Here is a 20933-nt window from a genome sequence, read left to right as displayed (position 1 = left end):
CTAAGTAACAGTTCCCAGAACTGTTTAGTTTCCCAGAAACATTTAGTTTCTTCAATAAGAGGAGGTTTAAATAGTATTGAGTTTGCAATGAAAATTCAGGACAGTATTATTTTATAGTCCTTACTTGTTTGGCTAGCTTATCTTAAAGTTCAGGGAAAACGATACTAGAAAAAAAACACAACCTTTTATCTTTAAGTATACGATACACCCCCTGCTTCACACATACACATATATAATATCTATATAAGTACAGGTTCTACATAAGAACAAGGTTCTTAAACAAAATGGACCAAAACTGACAGCAATCGAAACACAGAAGGCAAAACAGTTACATGGGATTTACTAAACTGAACCATTTTCCCAGTACTGTACTTGCTGAGGTCCTGGGTGGAGTGGGCAGCATAACATGGGAAATCAGAACGCTTGAGTTTTACGTCAAACTCTGGCCCAGCCTTAGGTGCGCAGTCTTAGGTGAGTTCTTTTAACTCTTCGGCTTCATCTCTTCATCTGAAAAATGGGTGCTGGGAAGCCCTTCCTAAGTTCCATTTCCAGCTCTAAAATTCTACCCTGTGATCATAATAGCTAAGACACATCAAGGTTTTCAATGAGAAAGGCAGTACACGAAGCACTTTCCATGTAATAACTTGTGTAATCCTCACAACAATCCTAAGATTAGCTATTTTAGTATTATTCCCATTTTACAGACTAAGGAAATGAGGTACAGAGAGGCAAGTTGTATGTCTAAGTCGCATCGCTGAGAAGTGGAAGAGCAAGGATTTAAGCCAAGGCAACCTGGTCCCTAAAGCTTATACCTAGTCATACTGTTTCTTACAATATGACAAGTTGACAAAGCCAGGAAACAGGTCTATGGAAGTATCATTTTGCTCAATTTCTGGTGGCTAAATACCTGTATGTGATTTCACAAACCTTTTTTAATTTGTGGGTGGTCAGCATGGACCTCTACGACTGAATGTTGCTATGAAATTGCAACTAAAAACACCTCTGTAGCACATATGCTGGTGTGAACTACAAGAAGCAGGAACAACGTTTGTTTAGATCAGAGGTGTCCAAACGGCGGCCCGCAGGTCAACTGTGGCCTTCAATCCATTTTTAATTGGCCCGCAGCAAATTCCAAAAATATATTTAGTTTACTTAAATAAACCAGGTAAGGCAATACATACTTCACCTCGAGTGAGTGGCCCGGCTGTTTGTGTATATTACTGCATGTGGCCCTTGGTGAAAAACATTGAAAAACGTTTGGACACCCCTTGTTTAGATCATCAGGGTTCAAAAAGCCATTCAAACTAGGTGTTGACCTGAGCAAAATAATAAAAGAACGTGAAGGTACTGCAAAATCTATTCTCCCAAAGTGAGGTGATCTGGAACAATAGCACAAAACCAACAAAACCAACAGAGGGCAGAAGCAAAGGCTCTCACGTAAGATCCTTGGCCCCAAAGCTACAAAGCCAGGCACACTTCTTAGACTTTACTGCACATATGAGTTACCGGGTGGGGAGGGGGGTCTTGTTAAAAATGAAGATTCTGGATCAATAGGTCTGAGGGTCCTGTGACTTTAATGTGTAAGGAGCTCCCAAGTGAAGCCATTGCTGCTGGAATGTGGACCACACTTTGAGGGAGGGTAAGAGAGCCTTTATTGTCTCGGAGTCTGCAGAACTCAAATCTTCTACCAGTCAGCTCTGGGTCCAGGGTTCAGTCTTCTACTCTCAGTTTCCTCCAGTGATCTTACGTACATTCCCTTCTAGCTCTAAAATTCGATACTTCTAATGATGGCTTTTGTCATTCAACCCTGAACTGAGTTTCTACTTGTAATATTACTGGGAAAATGAAATACCCCCTGTATCCCCCAAAATCCAGGTCTCTGTGATGGGACAGCCAAGATGCAGGCCTCTTCACATATATCACAGAAAGAAAGACAACGGGAGCTCTTTTCGGAGTCAAAAGCACTGTGAAACAAATGGCTTGCAGAAAAAGGATTTAAATTTGAGACTGTCTACTTTGGCCAAAATCTCTTTCAGACTCGCTTGCTAGGGCAATAGTGTGCTGGGCATGGTATTAAAGGATGGATCATAACCCAGTACTTCAAACCCCTTGGGAGGGGTTTGGCTATCTTAACCATCTAGACCTGTGTGTCCAACATGGTCTAGATGGTAGCCATTACCCCTATGTAGCTATCGAGCACTTGTGAAAAGACTTAGTATGAACAGAAGAACGTAAACTGTGTCACTAATAAATTTTATATCGATTTCATGTTAAAATGACAATAGTTGGCATATATTCAGTTAAATACATTATTTTATTGAAATTAACTGCACTAATTCTTTTTACTTTTTAAACGTAGCTGCTAGATAAATTTACATTTTATCTGTTGCCTGCATTCTATTTCCACGAGGCAGTGCTGATCAAGCCCCTTGCTACTCAAACTGTGGTTGTCAGACGAGCAGCATCCGTATCAACTGGGAACTTGTCAGAAAGGGACAATTTTGGTTCCACCTCAGACTTATTGAATCAGAAGAATTTTAACAGAATTTTAACAAAATCTCAGGTGATTCATTCCCGTGCACATGCAAGTCTGAGAGGTGCTGGGCTAATTTTTCCTGCAACACATCACAGAAGGTATTTGGGTTACTGGTGCATCTGAGTGACATGCTAACAGGGTATTGTGCTTTGCTGAATTTTCTATACCAACATTCCACCAAGAAAATAGAAATATTTTTTTTTTAAATTTAAATTATTATACAATTAAAATATATATATATCGAAATTATATTATAAAAAATTACGTGTACCACATATGCATGTATGGGGACGGGAAGGGAGGCAGGCAGTTCACTGAGGCTACCTTAGTTACTTCTGGATTTTCAGCCACCATGTAAGTGAAACTGATGTTCACCAAATCTGTCCCACTGCAGACACAAACTATCCGCCCTTCCAGATCATTTTCGGATTTTCCAACAGCTTCAAGAGCAGCCAGGATTTTGGGATCCTGTATAGAGGTTTATAAATAGGAAAAAAGTATGTTAGATCACAGAGCGTGGAGGAAACCTGGTAAAAAGAAACCACGTTTGACAAAAAATTTACATATATATGCAATATGCAAATGTTTTCTATGTAAAATGCCAGACATCTCGCATTATTCTAAAACTTGCAGAGGTAAAATCTGTAACAGTACATATTACTGGAACTCATTTGGTAAGAAAGGTACTGTAATGTTATTGATTTAGAAATCCAGGTGTGGAATATGGCAACAAGATGGAAAGGCTCTGACTGGGACTTGTTTGTGTCCACAAAGATTGAAGGGGTCGCTCACGGAGAACAGTCACCAAGGTTTCACACAAATAAGATTGGCATTGCCACAACCAGCATCCTTGGTTACTCAGAAATGAGATTAAGTCCCTCAAGTAGCCTGGACACAAAGAGTGACTGTGTTCACCTCTAGAAGCCATGGCATCCACATTTGGAATGAAATCTGTGTAAGTTTACCCTAATTAGCAAATAAAAGAGTGTCTTTGTCCTCGGAAAGAACTCAGGAGGAAATGCCAACATAATTACACAGAAATTTGAACTAACACAAAAGAGAATAGCTTGAAAAATAAAAACAAAACAAAGTTTGGAACAAAATTTTGTTTTGAACATCTAAAAACCTGCAGGGCTATTATGGAAAAGGGAATAAACACTGTGCTAGAATATTCTAGAAAAAAACATCTTTTAAATTCCTAGCACCACTATGCAAACATCTTATTCAAACAAATCAGTCACTTTCACAGTGACTTCACACAGAAGGCTGACTTATGCGCTCTGTCACTTTTTTTTCCTTAGAGGCAAACCAACCCTTCAAGGTGAGCCAGTGTCTGCATGCATAGGTGCACGAATAGGGAACTACCCAAGCCACTTAAATTTCTGCATCACCCACAAACCAGCAATGAATCATTGTTTGCTAAAAAAAAAAAAGGGGGCAGAGGGATTTTGATGCTGGCATCAAGCAAGGGTCTTTGCTTTCAAGGGTTAATAACATTTCTAACATAACTAAACATAATGCAAGCCAAATCACCCAACAGTTATTCATGAGAAGATTTCTAAACTGTTCTCAATTCCCAGCTGATGATTTGGGGGCAGTAACAGGTTAAATAGTATTTAGGAGACCATTTCTAATCTAAGCAAATCTGTATTTAGAAGGACAGCAAACACCATTCACAGGTACCTTTGGTGTGGCTCCCAACCGAACACTGTTGATGAGGGAGCATTCTAGCACTTGTCCTTCCTGAAAAAGAGAGAATAAAATACAGCAGTGAGCCAAGTTCTGCCAGTCCTATGGCACAAACAAGGTACTTAGCAAATGTTTGTGATGATGAAGGCAATGTTGATTAGAGTAAGGTAGAAGAGGGAGTGAAAACAATAATAATTTGTACCAATCAGAAATAGTCAAGACCCAAAACATCCCATTTCAAGTGTGTGTGTGTGTGTGTGTGTGTGTGTGTGTGTATATATATATATATATATATATATACACACATATACATACATATACATATACATATATATATACACACACATAAATGCACCTCTGAATAATTATTTATAAAATGTTTACAAAATGCTGTACTTTTTTACATATAATAGGTATACATGAAATAGTAAGTGGCAGTAATACTATTTATATATAACTGCAACTTTACTTTCCTTAAATTCAGCTCAAACGTCCATTAAATGTGTACATTGTGTGATGCACTGAGTTAAATCTTGCAATATAACCAGATGAACATACTCTTCATGTACCTTGGAGACTTCAGCTTGAACAGCTCTTCTTCTGGGAAACCTTCCTAATTGCCAAGATTAAATCAGACCTGCCTGTTTTAAACTCTTGTAACAATCTGACCTTTCCCTTCACAACACTCAATGACTTGTACCTTTTTTTTGTCTTGTTTTCGATGTCTGATTTTGCTCTTAGACTGTAATCTGTGAGGACTAGGATAATGTCCTTGTCACCACTGTGTCAGCATGCCTGGCACTGGAAGCACATTTCTAAAAATCTTGAATAAATGAGTAAGCATAGGGTCCATGCCCTCAAGAAGCACTCTGTCTACTCATTGAGAAATAAAATGGCTTAACCCAGACAACAGGAAAGAACAACTCACTGCGCCATACCTTGCCTTCACTTTTCCAGGTCAGAAAGAAGCCAAATTCATCCACTTTGAAGAGGCAGTTGGGTTCGAACACAATGGATTCCTGTTAAAAAGAAACGTGTTGATCTGCATGACTTACACCATTTTGAATCTAATAAAAATGCAAATATCTTTTAGCCTCTAAACAAGGGCAAATGAGAAACCACCCTTTCGCATCCTGAATCGAATGACCACACTTAGTATAAAATGTTTTCATTTTGAAAACTTTTTGCATTCACATTTGTATTGAAAGACTGACCAATTTTATGTAGCATCTTCCTCTAGAATAGCTTCAGGAACACAACACACGGATGTCCTGAAGGTCACAGAGAAGAAAGTTTCTCTAAGATCATGGAAGAAGGACTCCCCAGGTTCCTGCTCACTTGTTCCCCTCCACACAAGACGACTCACTGCCCGCATTTAACGTGATGTCAAACATCAGGAGATACTATTTTTGAAAGTCGTCATTTTTGTTTTTCTGTCTACACAATTCAGCATTCAGATGTTCACTCAGGACACTGCTGAGATTTTTGCTTTTATATCCAACCTCATTTGGTGCCCTGTCAACCAGGACTTGAGAGGCACTTTGAGTCCTTGAACCAGCAGCACCCGCAGCACCGGGGAGCTTGACTGCAGGGCAGAATCTAGGGCTCCAGCCCAGAAGGACCCAGTCAGAGTCTCTGGGGTGAGGACCAGAAATCTGTGTTCCCACAAGCCCTCCAGGTGATTCGGAGGCACGCTGAAGTTTGCAATCCACTGCTGTGCACTTTGGCACCTGATGCTCTGGTGAAGACTACAGAATCAAAATTTGAATCAAGAAGGAATGTTGGACAAATGCAAGGATCCTAGAGCAGCTATGTTGTATTTGCCAAAAGATTCCTGGTTTTCAGTTAGAAAGCACCATTGTGCTTTCGAACACCGGGAAAATTCTATGTCACTGAGAGAAAAAAGGGTATTTAGGAAATGAACCCAGATGCCCTCCCCCTCTGTTTGCATTACACCAAGACTTGGCACTCATGTGTCAACAAATCCACAGTTTGTCTCCTGATCTAAAGAACTTGTCCTCCTAGGTAAATAAAGCGCCAGCAATAAGGAACCTATCTGGCAAACACGGATTGAGGTAGTGACTTAAAACAAATAAAGAGTACTTATGGGATTAAGATTTTAAATCAGTTCCGACTCTTAGCTTCATCTATCAAAATGTATCTTTCTAAATTCTAGGGAAGCAGCAACGTTCATCAGGTAAATCCAATGTCAAGATCCTGGGCCACCATCAAGTGACAGAATTTAGAGTCCTGCAAGTCATGAACAAAGCTAGTCTTCCCATTTGTTTGGGTAGTTTTCCGACAGATGAAGAATTATCATACATATTTTAACTCTGTACCATGTATGTAGTAGGCCCTAAAGTCACAGCAATGAATAAGACAAAGAAAGGGGTTTGGTGGTATGCCCTTTGTCTTTAGAATCAAAACCCAGTTCTGCCACTTACTTGTTATTTACCTTCTCCCAGAAAGATCCTTTCTAAGTGTCAGAATCTTTGTCAAATAAGTGAAAGTATTTACACCTGCCTTTCAGGCCTACCGTGAGAATTCAATGAGATGGCAAATGTAAGATCCTTAGCACACTGTTACAATTCAGCAAGGGGTAGCTACTGTCAATAATGGGTAGTTTAAATTTCCATTTGTGGTAGCAAATTGCTAACAATATGAAATTGCCAATAGGTGATGTTTTTAAACCCACAACGAGGTACTTCTGGGTGGTTCAATTTCTCATAAAATGTTTGACTGAGGTTGATCCTTTAGATGGGTCTTAGAGAATGAGGAGTAGTTATCCAGGTAAAGCAGGCTGCCAGGCAGAGGGAGCAGCATTTGTAACGACATGTAGGCTTGTCCTGACACTAGGGACTTCTGAGGAGTTGGGGTAGTTAGAAGATCTCAAGGGAGTGACAGGGATGAGACTGGGCACATAAATATGGCTAAATCAGAAGGGTGTTTGTACAACAGACAAAATGGCCATCTTGACCCAAAAGGTCATGGGAGTCTTAAATCATTACTGATTCAGAAATGGAAACTATTACCTAATTAAACTATGAGAATTGACACATTTTAGAGTATTTCACAATCAACATCCTAATGGCAATGAAGAATTCTGGTCCAGTGTTCAAAAGTATGCCCTATTTACAGAGTAAACCCACAATGAATCAGCTACCATCATATTATTTATTTAAGTGCAACCTATCCAATTCCAAATAAGGATTTGAGATGATTCATGAAATGTGCACAATGAATAAAAATGGTTTTCCAACTTATTTTGAGGGGAAAGTTCAGTTCCTTTGTCTCCATAACTGCAATAATGATTTTTTCTTTGTTCCTTTCTCACTTACTTGTACCCTCAGAGCTTATCATCACTACCTTGAAATTTTGATTCCTACGGTAACATCCAATTCTTGGACCATTTCATCAGATCCTTTTAGCCCCTAGCTATACAGTCCTCATTCTCCTACATCTGACATCTTTGAACCTTCCTGTTCATTAACCCTACCAATCTCTTATCTATCAGACTTCCCCTGTTACTTCCATCTTTGTCTAGCTTATTTCCACAACCCAATATTACAATCACTTCCTCACAGACACCCTTAACTCCAATGTCTTCATTTTCTGTTTCTAAGTCTATCCTATCCATATTTTATCACAAAACTTGAAGAAAATCACAAAACTGGATCGTCTGGCTTTCGTTTAAATTCACGATTACAAGCTTCAAATGGATACTCAACAACAACTTTCAATTTTTTAATTATTTCTTAAAGCATTCCCCACTCTTTGAAAGGACTGTTTCATTGCTTCTTCTCAAACCCCTTTACTCCCCGTCAATTACTGTGCTTTACTGAATAAAGAAAACCCATCATGAGAACCTCTCTCCTTCTTTCCTCCTAATGAAGCATGCTTTCTACCATCAAAGGTTAACCACCCCCGCTTCTGCTCCATTCAATCCTCTTCCAGATTAAATCCTTTTTCGCCTACACAAGGACTTCAGTCCTTTGTTTATCACCACCCAACACACTTCATTTTTCCCCTCTATTAGATCATTCCTTCAGAACACAAAAACAAGGTGTGGTCAAAAAATACAGTGCATGTTTAAACAAAAAAAATTATTACTGTTAAAGACACATTGCCATTAATCTCCCTCAAAATACTCCCCCTCACTTCGAACACACTTATCATTCTTGCCACTGCTTCTCTTTCTTACCATCCTTGACCAATTCCATCTGTCTTCCATTCCTACCATGCTCCAAAACTTCTCCGGCCAAGTACATCATGACTTTCATGCAGCCAAATGCAGTATGCACGTTCTTCTTCTTATCTGAGTTGATCTTTAAGTGGTTGACTATTCCCTTCTCTTTGAAACACTCTCCAATCTTGATATCCTGGTTGTGCTCCATTCCTTTAATCTCTTTTCCTTCATTATCAAACTTCTACATTTTCCCCAGGACTTGGTTCTGGGAATTTTCATTTCTACTCTGTTCCTAGATCTCATTTAATCCCATGGCCATTTGTTGAAGACACCCAAATTTGTAATAGCGTCTCATTTCTCTTGAAGTTCCCAATTCAGATATCTAACCCTTTTGACATCTCTACTCAGATGTTTAAAAATTAACATGTCCATAACTGAATTCTTTATTCCCCCCCATTTCTCTCCAAGCCTGTCCATCACAAGACTTCCTTTATGCTAAGTATCTACCCATTTATTGACACTACAGAGTCAACCTTGACTTTCCTTCACCCCACCGTTACACTGCTATTAACATGTCTACTTCCATAGCATTTTTTTCATGTTTTCATTCCACACCACCACCACCTTGGTGCAAACCACCATCATCTCTCCCATGGCTTGATCATCTCACTTCTACTCTTTCTTTCCACAGCAGCCAGATTGATTCTTTAAATGTTTAATGAGTTCATTAAACCATTCAATGAATTTCCATCATATTTAGGATAAAATCTTACTCCTTGCCAAGGCCTAAAGTGCCCTGCATAATCTTTCTTTCTGCTCCTGCACTACCTTTTCTTTGTTCACTACAACCATCAGAATACTTCTCCTTGAAATTCTGAAGCTCTTTCTAGCCTCAGGGCCTTGTACTTGCAGTTAGTTCTTCCTGTGCAGAAGTCTTTTCCTACGTGTTTCCCCCAAAATAAGACCCAGCTGGACCATCAGCTCTAATGCATCTTTTGGAGCAAAAATTAATATAAGACCCGGTATTATATTATACCATATCATGTCATATCATGTCATATCATATCATATCATATATCATATCATATCATACCTGGTCTTATAGTAAAATAAGACCGGGTTTTATATTAATTTTTGCTCCAAAAGTTGCATTAGAGCTGGTGGTCCAGCTAGGTCTTATTTTCAGAGAAACACGGTACTTCCATTAGCATTAGCTGGCTCCTCTTCATCCTACAGACCTTGCCTTAATATCCCTTTTTTTTTGGGGGGGGGGGCTTTCCTTGATCTCCTTAACAGGCCTCTCATTTGAGTCTCTATTACAGTCTCTGATTATTTCCTTATTTGCACCAAACTCAGTCTGTGATTATTTCATTTCTTTGTTTATTGATCTACAGCCTGGCGCCCATGCCAGAGTATGATCTCCTTGAGGGCATATTCCTTGAAACTCTCTTGTTCACATCTGTGCTCCAAGCACCTAGCACATCAGAAGCACACTAAAACTAAATCCATGCACTAAAGAAATGAAATAGCATTTTCTCAAATAAAGAAATGAAATGACATTTTCTCAAATAAAATATTTTTATAGCAGGCTAATACATAAAAGATAATGAAGTTACTCAAATTGAGGGGGTTGCATGAGGCCCAGACCCATCAGGGTCAGTCTTTGAGGGCTGTCAAGGGTTGGCAAACAAATACAGGAACAATGTGTTGTGGCTGTCTGCCTGGAGGAAGGGGCATCTGTTTCTAATTCATAATCTTAGAGGTCGAGTGTGGCTTTGAAGCACCTCCTGGGAATCCCAGCTGGACCAGGAGTACTGTTTGAGTGGCACTCCAAAGAATCCATTTTTGAAATGGGATAAGAACTCTGGGCGAGAAGAAGAAAAATAAGGCAAAATAGCAAAATAAGGACAGTAAAAGATAACTTTTAGAAACACTTGTCAGAAGGTCCCGCAGAGTGAACACAGGATGTTGTTTTGTCTCTAGGCTTTCTAACAACAAAAGGAAAAAGGAAAAAAATATCATTTACCATATAGTGTCCACAGTTCATAGATAAAAACATAACATATTAGGAGGCAACTGCCAGAACAGAAATTCTCCAGTGGGACCTCTTAGAAGTTCTGACCAACTCTAAATACAAGGTTTCCGACAAAGCCCAAAATACGCTTGTCAACCGTGACTGGAAGATTCTTACACCAAATGTATTCAAACTACCCATGGAAATTAGAGGCAATTCTTAACTGTACAGACTGTGTTTGTTACTGGGTTGTTATGGAGCAGTGTTTTTCATTATCTTATACATCGTGTCGGAATTTTCTCAGATCCTAATACCAAGAAAAACCATTTTTCCTGATTAGTGTCTTTCCTTGCAATCTAATGCACAATGTGAATCCTAAGATTGTTTCTCTTTCTTGCATTACTTCGACCACCAGGATCACAAGTCGCAAATCTGTGGCTCCTTTCAGCTCTATGGGGCATTTTTCTACCCACAGAGGGGCTGCCTGCTAATTTTGCCCCTTAATTTGATATACTTTCCCAAGTTTTTTTTTTTTTTTTCTTTCCTCCTTTCAACCTAAATACTTGTTCCTTTCATTTTATCTAGTGATACACATTTGTGTATTAGTTTCCTTTGGGCTGTGAAAGAAACAAGTGTAAATAAACCCAAAAACCATTTTATGAGCACCGTAAACTACTGGGCATTTTACGTTGGTGTTAGGGTCAGACAGATCTGACCTAGATGTGGCTAGATAGACTCTTACAGGCTTTTCTGAGCTTAGTTTCTTCATTTCTGAAAGCAGGAACAACAATAGTACCTATCTCATAGGTTACCTCTGGGCATTAGGGTGCTTGATACACAATCTGAACCCATTAAATTATTATTGATTAATATAATAATACAGTAATAGTAATTATTACTAATGTTGCCAGTATTATTATTAATCATTCAAGAAACAAACGAGGTAACTACCACCACCCTTACCTTACAGATGAGAAAACTAATCCTAACTGGTCCTAAGTCGCCCAAATGGACACAGAAAAATATGTGGCGGAATTACATCGACATTGTGGCAGTGAGAACCTTTCTGTTCTGAGGAGCTTTACCATGAGAATGGTACCACTGTGTGCTTCTTTCCTCTGATCCAGAAGGAACATCTGGAAGCCTAAGCATGAGGGAATCCCAGAGCTTGCAAATTTTTGTGGAACTCGACTTGCTGAATGTTTAGTGTTTGCCTAGCGAGGTCAGGTTGTGTTTGTCCTTTGCCTGCGTCAGCCTCAGTTTACACATGCAGCACAAAGGCCAAGCCATCAGAACAGTTTTAGCTTCTTCCCTCTTCACGGGCATGTTGGTGAGTAGTGACCTGAAGAGATAATCCCTGGCTTGAGGGCCTCTGCCCTGAATCCCCCTGACATGGCAGATCATAGTTTCAGAGGGTGAGGGACAATCAAATGAGTTATTGGGCAAGTTTTACAAGTGCTAGCAACGCGCTTTCTATCTTGGGTTCTAAGTTCCATAGAAACAGAAATGCAAGTGTCTCCCCCTCAATCACCAACTGGGAGCATTTCAAATGATCGTTTCAGCAATGACTGTGAGATACAGTGAACCCTTATTGTGGTACCAGGTAGAAAGTTTTAATCCACTCATTTCATTTTATTCTTACCTCAGAAATAAAGAATATCATCAACTTTCCAAGTGGCCTGGCTTAGAAGAGTTGATGAAGGCTACTGAAAAGCAATAAGAGGAGACACAACAGCTTTCCTGATTTTTCTTGCTATGTTTTAAAAAGAAACTGAAATTTGGCCTGATGGTGCTTATTACTGACAAGGTCTCTGCCATATCCTGGATTTGTGGGAATGTGGTCAGCTCAACTGGGATTTGAATACGGGGAAGGAAGGACGTGCTCAGATGAGCCACCTGAGAGAGTCAAACACTATGTTTCTGACTGCTTACTTCATGGTCATCATGAATTCCCACTTTCTTTTTTACTTCCAGATAAAGCCCTTAAATCTTTGGGACTTAACTTTTTTTATTAGTTTTGGTGTACAAAACAATGTAATAGACATTTCTGTCCCTCACAAAGTAATAAAACCCCACACCCCCATCTACTACCCCTCTGACACAGATCGTATGTAGCTGTTACAATTCCACTGATTCTATTCCCTATGCTGTACTCCACATCTTGTGACTACATATATGTTAAATTATAGTTGACATTCCATATCAGTCAGCTTCAGCTTCAGGTGCACAGTGCAGTGGTCAGGCTCTACACCGTCCGTGAAGTGGTCATATGATCTCACTTATATGTGGAACCTAAAGAACAGAATAAATGAGGGACTTGAGTTTTAAGGTCTGCCAGTTTGAGATGCCGAGCGCTTTGCGTCTGTCTCTCTTTGTCTCTCTCTCTCTCCTGGAAGCACCTCTGATGTGGGCCTTCTGAAGCCAAACCTGAATGCTCCGATTCTGAGGGCACTTTTGTGTTGTAGCGAGACAGTTGGGACAGGTTCCCCGATTCTTGCCATAGAACTTGAAGAAATTACTCCTAAGATATTTGGCAACTATCTGCAGCTTGCCGAAGAAAGAACTAAGTCAACAAAGCATGTCTTTAGGAGGAGTGGGTGGTCACTCAAAGTAACTTTCTTGGATGGGAAAACTTATGTAAGTGAAAACAGTTGCCTTAGCAACTAAAATAAGAAAAAATTAAAGAAGACCAGCTTACTCAGAGCCAGGAAGGAAAAGAAGTGTTTCGTAATAAATATTTACAATACATGTTAAAAATACATGTCACTTCCTTCTCCTTCCCCTCCCCCCACCACCCCAAAGATTGTCTCCTTGAGCAAACTTTAATCAGGAACCTCTGAATCTTCTTCCCAGTGGGCCTCAGCTTTTGGACTTCTGTGTCTGTCTTTGCAATGCCCATTGGTAGCAAGAATCCTGCTAAGTTGGTTTAGCCAGAATCCCTCTTTTCAATATCTTATCATCCCTGATATCTGATGGGGTTTTGCAATCTTTACCATCTCCCAGGTGATGTCTGATCACCTGGTCTGCATTCAGGAAGAACCCTGTTAGGTTGGTTCAGCCTAAACCTCCCCTTACCCCTGATGTTTCCTCTTAGTAATTTTCCACCCACTGACCCCCATCTATTCCTTGGCTATAAATCCCCTTTTCCTTGTTGTATTCAGAGTTGAGCTCAACCTCTCTCTCCTCCTGCAAAACCTCATTGTAGCAGTCTCCTGAATACAGTCTGCCTTGCCATTCTTTTAATGAGTGTCATGAATAACTTTTTCTTTAACATCCCTCCTCCCCCACCAAATTCTAAAAACAACAAGGGATATGCTTTGCTGATGTTTAACACATGATCACAAGCTGGTAAATCCATCTTTTCAGTAAAGGACTTCTAATAAAAACACAATTACTTCCAGAATAATAAATTATACTAAGTGATTACACATATGGTGACATAGAGGACATACAACTGAAGAGGTAGGTCAAGGAAAGAATGTTGTAAACTATTGCTATATGGAGATGACAGCCACGTTGAGTCACTATACTCAACTAAACTTTTAGAGTCACTAAAAGGAAAGGAATCTCAAATGACTTCCAAGAAATTTCCTTATAAATATATGTGTTTCCCACTTAAATAATTCAGCTTTAAAAATGATATTCTTTACACTAGTTGCGTGATATGTCACTCCCTTCCCACTTTTGTTTTCTGAAATAGCTTAGCTTTAGGCTTCAAAGATACACAGTTCCCACTGTCTTTTAGGACCAATTCTGGCTCTATCCCTTTTTATTGTGTTTAACAGAAGTGCAGAAATGACTGAAGCGTGCACACGAGGACCACTGCCATCACCTAGAGAATTCTGCAGCGAGTGTAGAGCTGGCTTCAGAAAATTGCAGGCAGTCCCAAAGACTTAGCATGTCACTGTCCTACATGGGGTGAGGTGGAGTTGTGGGGGGAAAGAGGAGGGGCACTGAAGAGGGCTGACACATCTGTTGGGTCATCTAGGAACAAACATCAATATAGACTTGGAGAAATGTCTATTCAGACACTCTGCCAATTTTTTCATTGCGTTGTTTGTTTTTTGTTGTTGAGTTTCATGAGTTCCTTACATATGTTGGATATTAGCCCCTTATCGGAGGCATTATTTGCAAAAATCTTCTCCCATTCGGTTGTTTGCCTCTTTATTTTGTCGATGGTTTCTTTTGCTGTGCAGAAAAGCTTTTTAGTTTGATATAGTCCCATTCATTTATTTTAACTTTTACTTCGCTTGCCTTTGAAGTTAAATTCATAAAATGCTCTTGGAACCCAAGGTCCATTAGTTTAGTACCGATGTTTTCTTCTACGCAGTTTATTGTGTCAGGTCTTACATTTAGATTTTTTATCCATTTTGAATTAATTTTGGTACATGGTGACAGATAGCAGTTTAGTTTCATTCTTTTGCACGTGGCTTTCCAATTCTCCCAGCACCATTTATTGAAAAGGCTGTCTTTTCTCCATTGTGTGTTTTTGGCTTCTTTGTCGAAAATTATCTGTCCATATTTATGTGGGTTTATTTCTGGGTTCTCAATTCTACTCCAATGGTCCGTGTGTCTGTGTTTCTGCCAATACCATACTGTTTAGATTATTGTTGACGTGTAGAACAAGTTGAAGTCAGGGAGTGTGAGACCTCCAGAATTGTTTTTTTTCCTTAGGATTGCTTTAGCTATTCGGGGTCTTTTGTGCAAAGATAACTGACTCTGGGTGGTGAACACACAATGTGATATATAAATGATGTATTACAGAATTGTACACCTGAAATCTATGTGTCTTTAATAATAATTGTCACCCCAGTAAACTTTAATTAAAAAAAAAAAAGACAGACTTGGAAGTGTAAGAGATCTTCTGGGGAAATGCCTGTGAAAGACAAAGGGGAGAGGAAGCAGGAGTAGATAGGGAGATCCTTCAAACCATGAGTCAGGACTAACATCTCTGAAAGGAGAGACAGGAGGAAGGAAGATTGGGTAGGATGGGTCTCAAGTGCAGTACAGCTCTGAGAATGCCTCTGTTAGGCAGATGGTGCCCTACAGCAGGACTGCCCACCAGAGGAGGGCAGGAAAGGGCCAGCCAGCTGCAGTATCTTGCCATGACACTCACTGGCTGAGCCCCTTGGCATGATCTTTGCAGGGGTGCTGAAGACGCTACAGCTGGGGCCTGTTCACTTACTTCACTCCAGTGGCAGGTTTCTCTTGGAAAGTTTAAGTGGCACACCTCCATGGCTGCCACAGATGGTATCTCTTGCTAACCCTTCTCCACATTCCCAAAAAGGACCTCAGTTACTGTTTCTTGGTGCTCTTAAAATTCCTCAAAAATTAGGAACCATTTAAATAACAAAATATTTCAGTCCCAGATTTGTAACTATGGACTTCCTGGATCATTTTAGGTGTTTACCAAATACCTGTTGAATGATGAATGAATTCCTTGCCAGGGATATAACAGTAAATAAAAATAAAGTCTCTGCTCTCATGGCTTATATTATGGGGTGGCAAGGGGGGGTGTTGACAATGAACAAAAAACCAAAAATATATCAGAAGTTGATAAATGTGAAGATAAAAATCTAAAAGGGTAGGGGAATATGTATGAATATATGTATGCATACACTTTTTTTTTTTAAACATAAGATGATCATGAAAGCCTCTTGGATGAAGTGACTTTGAGCAGAACCAGAATGAAGTGGGAAAGTGAATCATGAGAACTGATGGCATATGGGGAAAAGAAGTCCAGAGACGGAACTGAAAGTGCAAAGGCCCTGAGGCTGGAGTATGCCTGGTATTTCAGGGAACATGGATGGGAAAGTGAAAGGAAAGGTAGTGTAGAGAACTTGTAAGGAGAACAAGATGGACTTGGAAATCATTTGGAATGACGTAGGAAGCCACTGAAGGCTTAAACCAGAAGAGGGGCATATTCGAAAAAGATCCAACTTACTTATTCCTGATACCGGCCCTGTGAAGTAGCTATTACCACCCCCATTTTTCAAACAAGGAAGCTGCGGCTTAGTGCTTAGTGTGTTTAAGACTGCCTCATGATCCTCTTGAGTAGCAAAGCCAACACTGAACCTCTTTCTACTTAACCCCAAACTCATGCCCTTAACCAACTATGGGTATTTCAAACTCTTCCAGAAAGAGCTGTCTGGAAAAGATTTCACCTGAAATAACACTTAGGACAAAAACTCTTTATTTGCTAACAATATCCTGGCAACTTGGCTCTGGGGAGCAAAAACTAGGCTCCTTTTCGCATCTCACCAAAGTTAAGCGGATTAGCTGCACTTTTAGGTACTTGGGAGAAGAAAATTCACAGCATAACAATAGAGATGCCAGAAAAACTGTCCTTAGGGTAACTCTTTGGCAGAAAGAGTGTGTCATCCTAGATACCTAGGAAGCTATACTGGTTCAGCCCATACGCTTCACTCAATGTTTTGCACAAGATACCATTTTAGAGCAATTTCTTACTATTTATGACTTCAAGAGCAAGTAGATTAAAAACTATGTGTGGTTTTTTTTTTTTTACTAATTTATCAGAATCAATATTAAATATTAAAAAGACAGGCTTCCCTGCTGAGAATATTTTTGTCTATTTCCACTGACTGAAAGAAAATATTACGTTCCTTCTATGTAGTACATTTTATGTAGCTTTTGTTTCTTTTTTAAAAAAATTAGAGACTAAAAAAGTCCTGGTTAATACTTTTCTATCCCTCTATTAGTCATAAACTAGAGGTACTAATGTTCTTAGGGACACTTAGAGGGACACAGATGAAAAATAAATTCTTTCCATCCTCATTTCCCTCAGAGAATCAAATTAAGAAACCTTGGATGTAATAGTATAATAATTACGGTTTAAAATAGATAAAGCAAATGGGTGACTCAAAGAGCTAAAGAGATGTTTGCTTCTAGCTTCCATAAGCGAACTTTAGAAAAAAGGTTAAAAGTCATACATCTATATCCACATATATAACATAATACATATTTTCACACAAAAAAAGTTGGAGATAAAAGTTTTCTTTGACCTTCTTAGGGTCCTCTGGCTGGGTCTGAAAATGAAACTGACAAACACAGATTTGGAAAAGAAAAACATACAAATTTATTTAAAATAAGTTTACTTGACTCAGGTGGCTTCATAAGGAAATGAAGACCCACAGAAACAGTTAGACCCGAGTATTTTTATGCGACGATTGGTGAAGAGTGGCCAGTCTTGGAGGAATATAATAGTTCAAAGGTCAAGGAGTATAAAGTAAGTGCAGTAAACTGGGGGAGACTTAGCAAGGACTGTTTGTTTGGATAATTCTTGGAGTCCCTTGGTCTTCAGAGACATAAGGATGTTCCTTTCCTCCAGGTATAGGGAGGGCACCTTTCACACGAGGGTTTTGAGACCTATTTCAGGAAAGGTGGGGAGAGATCCTGCTTCTGCTGTTTTCTCAACCTCCTTCAGCTTACAAATATTCAATATGTCACGGTGCCATATTGTAGGGTAGTGTGACCTGAATCCCATTGTTTGTACATGGCAGCTATTCCGAGTCATAATACAAGTGGCTGGGATTCACGTATGTTCTCTTTATCAATACATCAGTTCTGGAGACTGGCTCCATCGATTACTACATGTTAGATAGTACACAATTCCTTAAGCTTTTCTTTCTTTACCTGCAGAATGTGGAACATAATCTCATTTAATCCTCACAACCATCTGAGGGTTTAAAGAGGTGACAGATGTCAAGTGCTTAGCACATTAAAAGTCAGTAGTTTAAAGAACTCACTAAAATCTAGTATGTTCAACTCCTCAGGAAAAAGAAAAGTCTCTTATTGAACAGCTGTTTCTTTTCCTCCCGTTATCTGCATTGCCTGTTTTGGGGAGATCAGCTGTAAAGAACTTTAAATGGATTTTTGTTTTCTTCCTCAGGAAGCCTGAAACTTCTTACCTTGCCCTATGCCTAATGGTTCTCCAACTTGACCTATATCATCAGAATCACACAAAGGGAGGGCTCTTCAAGCACAGATCGCTGGGCCCCACCCCCAGAATTTCTGACTCAGTGAGTCTGGGGTGGGGCCGGGGACCACACTTTGTGAATCACTGCAGGCTAGCCAGTTTGGGATGTTTCTGCTGTGTGTGACCAGCTATGTCATTTCAAGCCTCGGTTTTGCAATCTGTAACATGAGGCTAAAACGAAATAAGGTTTGTGTAGTACTTACGAAATAGCACCATTTGTACAGCACCTGGTGAGGTGCTCCTAGAGGCATATATGTCTACTGAAAGCACTAAAAACCACCGTTCCTGAAAATGACCAAAACAAGCAACATAAAAATATTTCCTCATCATTCTCAGCAAGAAAATTCACTCACATGAAGTTGAGTTTAAAGAAAAGCAATTTTGTGAGGGACATAAATGATGAACGTCTAAGTATTACCTTGTCTTGTGCACCTGAAACTAATAATAAAAAAAAAAGAAAGAAAGAAAAGCAATTGTATTACTCAAGAGGGGTCTGCAAAATGATTTGCTTTAAAATATGCTGTACTTGTGTATTGCATTTGACTGTTCATTTGTTGACACTTAAACGAAGTCTATTACTTCAACGGCTAGACCACATGCATTAGCAGAGTGCAAACCCAAAGAAAATGCGCAAAGAGAATGAGGCCAGGATATGCTTTGGGCCTTCACCAGCAGCCTGCAGACCCACAAGGCTGCACTCAGCAACTCTAATGGAAAGGGTGCTCGGGCCACTGTGCTCCTGCACATGTGCACAGCTGCATTGCCTGTTTGGGGGAGATCAGCTATAGAGAACTTTAAATGGATTTTTGTTTTCTTCCTCAGGAAGCCTGAAACTCCTTATCTTACCCTATACCTAGTAGTTCTCCAACTTGACCTATATCATCAGAATCACACAAAGGGAGGGCTCTTCAAGCACAGATTGCTGGGCCCCACCCCCAGAATTTCTGACTCAGTGGGTATGGGGAGGGGCCGGGGACCACACTTTGTGAATCACTGCAGGCCACAGGCTGCACACCTGTAGCCACAGACCCAGCTTGAAAGAGCTAATATGGAACATTTTCCTATTTACACTTCAGGTTGAAAAGAAGCAATAAACAACCAGCACTGTCACTTTAGCCATTGAATTTTAACTACGTCGCTCCTCAACTAGTTCCTTACATTTTAATTTTCTCAATTCATTTACACACTTTCTATTTGGTTTGTGTTGTAGTGTTTTGTTTCCACAACCTCCTTCGAAATCAAACGCCACCCCAGATTTCCTTCGCCAGTTGCAGAGTGGATGCGTCTCACGTCTTCCCAGGAATAAGCAGTCCTTCCTGTACCCTTGACCTTTGAATAGCACCCATCTCAAGTATTAGAGTTTTCCATGAGACTGACTCAGACACTATTTCATGGGTGAAATGCTTCTATTTTTCCAAGGAATAATTATCTTCTACTCTTGTGAATGAACAAAAGCCAACTCAAAGAAACTTCCAGAGAGGGGACCAACATTAAAATGAGTGAGGCTGACTCAGTAACTCTAATGAAAAGAATGCTTGGGCCACCATGCTTCTGCACACCTGCACACCTGCAGCCACAGACATGGCTTGAAGAGGTTAACATGGAACATCTTCCTATTTAACACTTCAAACAAACACAACTGGAGCATCTTAGAAAATAAAAGACTAGAGTGGTTGGTTATGCAGCAAAAACTGATACAGTGATAGAAAACAGCAAAAGAAATGCAGGATGACAAAAATAAATATAATAATACATTTGTAAATGTTGAACTCAAATTACCTGAAACTGAAGGTATCATCATCACCATCAAAACTAATTTGTTATTCATTTCTGTGTAACATTATTTGTCTTCTAAGCTAGGTGTGTGGAAACTACAGCCCATGGGTCAAATCTAATTGGCCTGTTTTTGCAAGTAAAATTTTATTGGAACACAGCCCATTTACAGATTGTTTATGCTCTTTTTGCTAGGCTGGTTTTGTGCTACAAAGACAAAGTTGAGTCGTTGAGAAAGAGACTGTGTGATTCATCAAGCCTAAAGTATTTAATATGTCGTCTTTTACAAAGTATGTCGACCACTCTTCTAAGTCTTTTCTACATGAAAAACCAACTACATAAAGAGTACCTAAGATAACTGGTTGATTGCAAAAAAAGCCAGAGTTCTTCATCCCTTCCTGTATCTACATACTTGCAATGTGACTTTGCAGCTCCTCCCATCAAGAAGTGGAGTGTAGGTCCGCACTCGTTGAGTCTAGGCTGCACTTGTGACTTGCTTTGGCCTGGAGAATGCAGCAGAAACCTGGCTATGTCCAAAAGAGAACAAGCCCCTCCTGCTTGCAGATGACAGATCAGCTGGGGTTGGGATGAGATGCTCTTGCTAAGGCCATCCTAAATCAGCCCTCAGTTGGCCCAGCAAACACTTGAGTGTGCCCAGCTGAGCGCAGCCCAGAAGGCTGATCACAGAATCACGGACTACATAAATGGTTGATGCCTTAAACCACTGAAGGGGATTAGA

At 39.8% G+C, this 20933-nt stretch overlaps 1 protein-coding gene across 10 annotated transcripts in view; it reads right to left on the bottom strand.

Annotated features, from left to right (window-relative positions):
- Positions 1 to 20933, bottom strand: part of PLCB4 (phospholipase C beta 4) — a 402352-nt gene that overhangs the window by 124784 nt on the left and 256635 nt on the right. For all 10 annotated transcript variants that reach the window (XM_081033465.1, XM_081033471.1, XM_081033468.1 and 7 more), the window contains 3 exons: positions 5164 to 5244; positions 4220 to 4279; positions 2861 to 3004 (listed from right to left, as the gene is read on the bottom strand). In XM_081033465.1, the coding sequence (XP_080889591.1) occupies positions 2861 to 3004; positions 4220 to 4279; positions 5164 to 5244 (285 nt within the window). The remainder of the gene's footprint in view (positions 1 to 2860; positions 3005 to 4219; positions 4280 to 5163; positions 5245 to 20933) is intronic.

This window comes from Rhinolophus hipposideros (assembly GCF_964194185.1).
Source record: "Rhinolophus hipposideros genome assembly, chromosome: 22".
Taxonomy (NCBI): domain Eukaryota; kingdom Metazoa; phylum Chordata; class Mammalia; order Chiroptera; family Rhinolophidae; genus Rhinolophus; species Rhinolophus hipposideros.
Note: the sequence above shows the minus strand (reverse complement) of the source record. Positions and strands in the feature narration are given on the sequence as shown.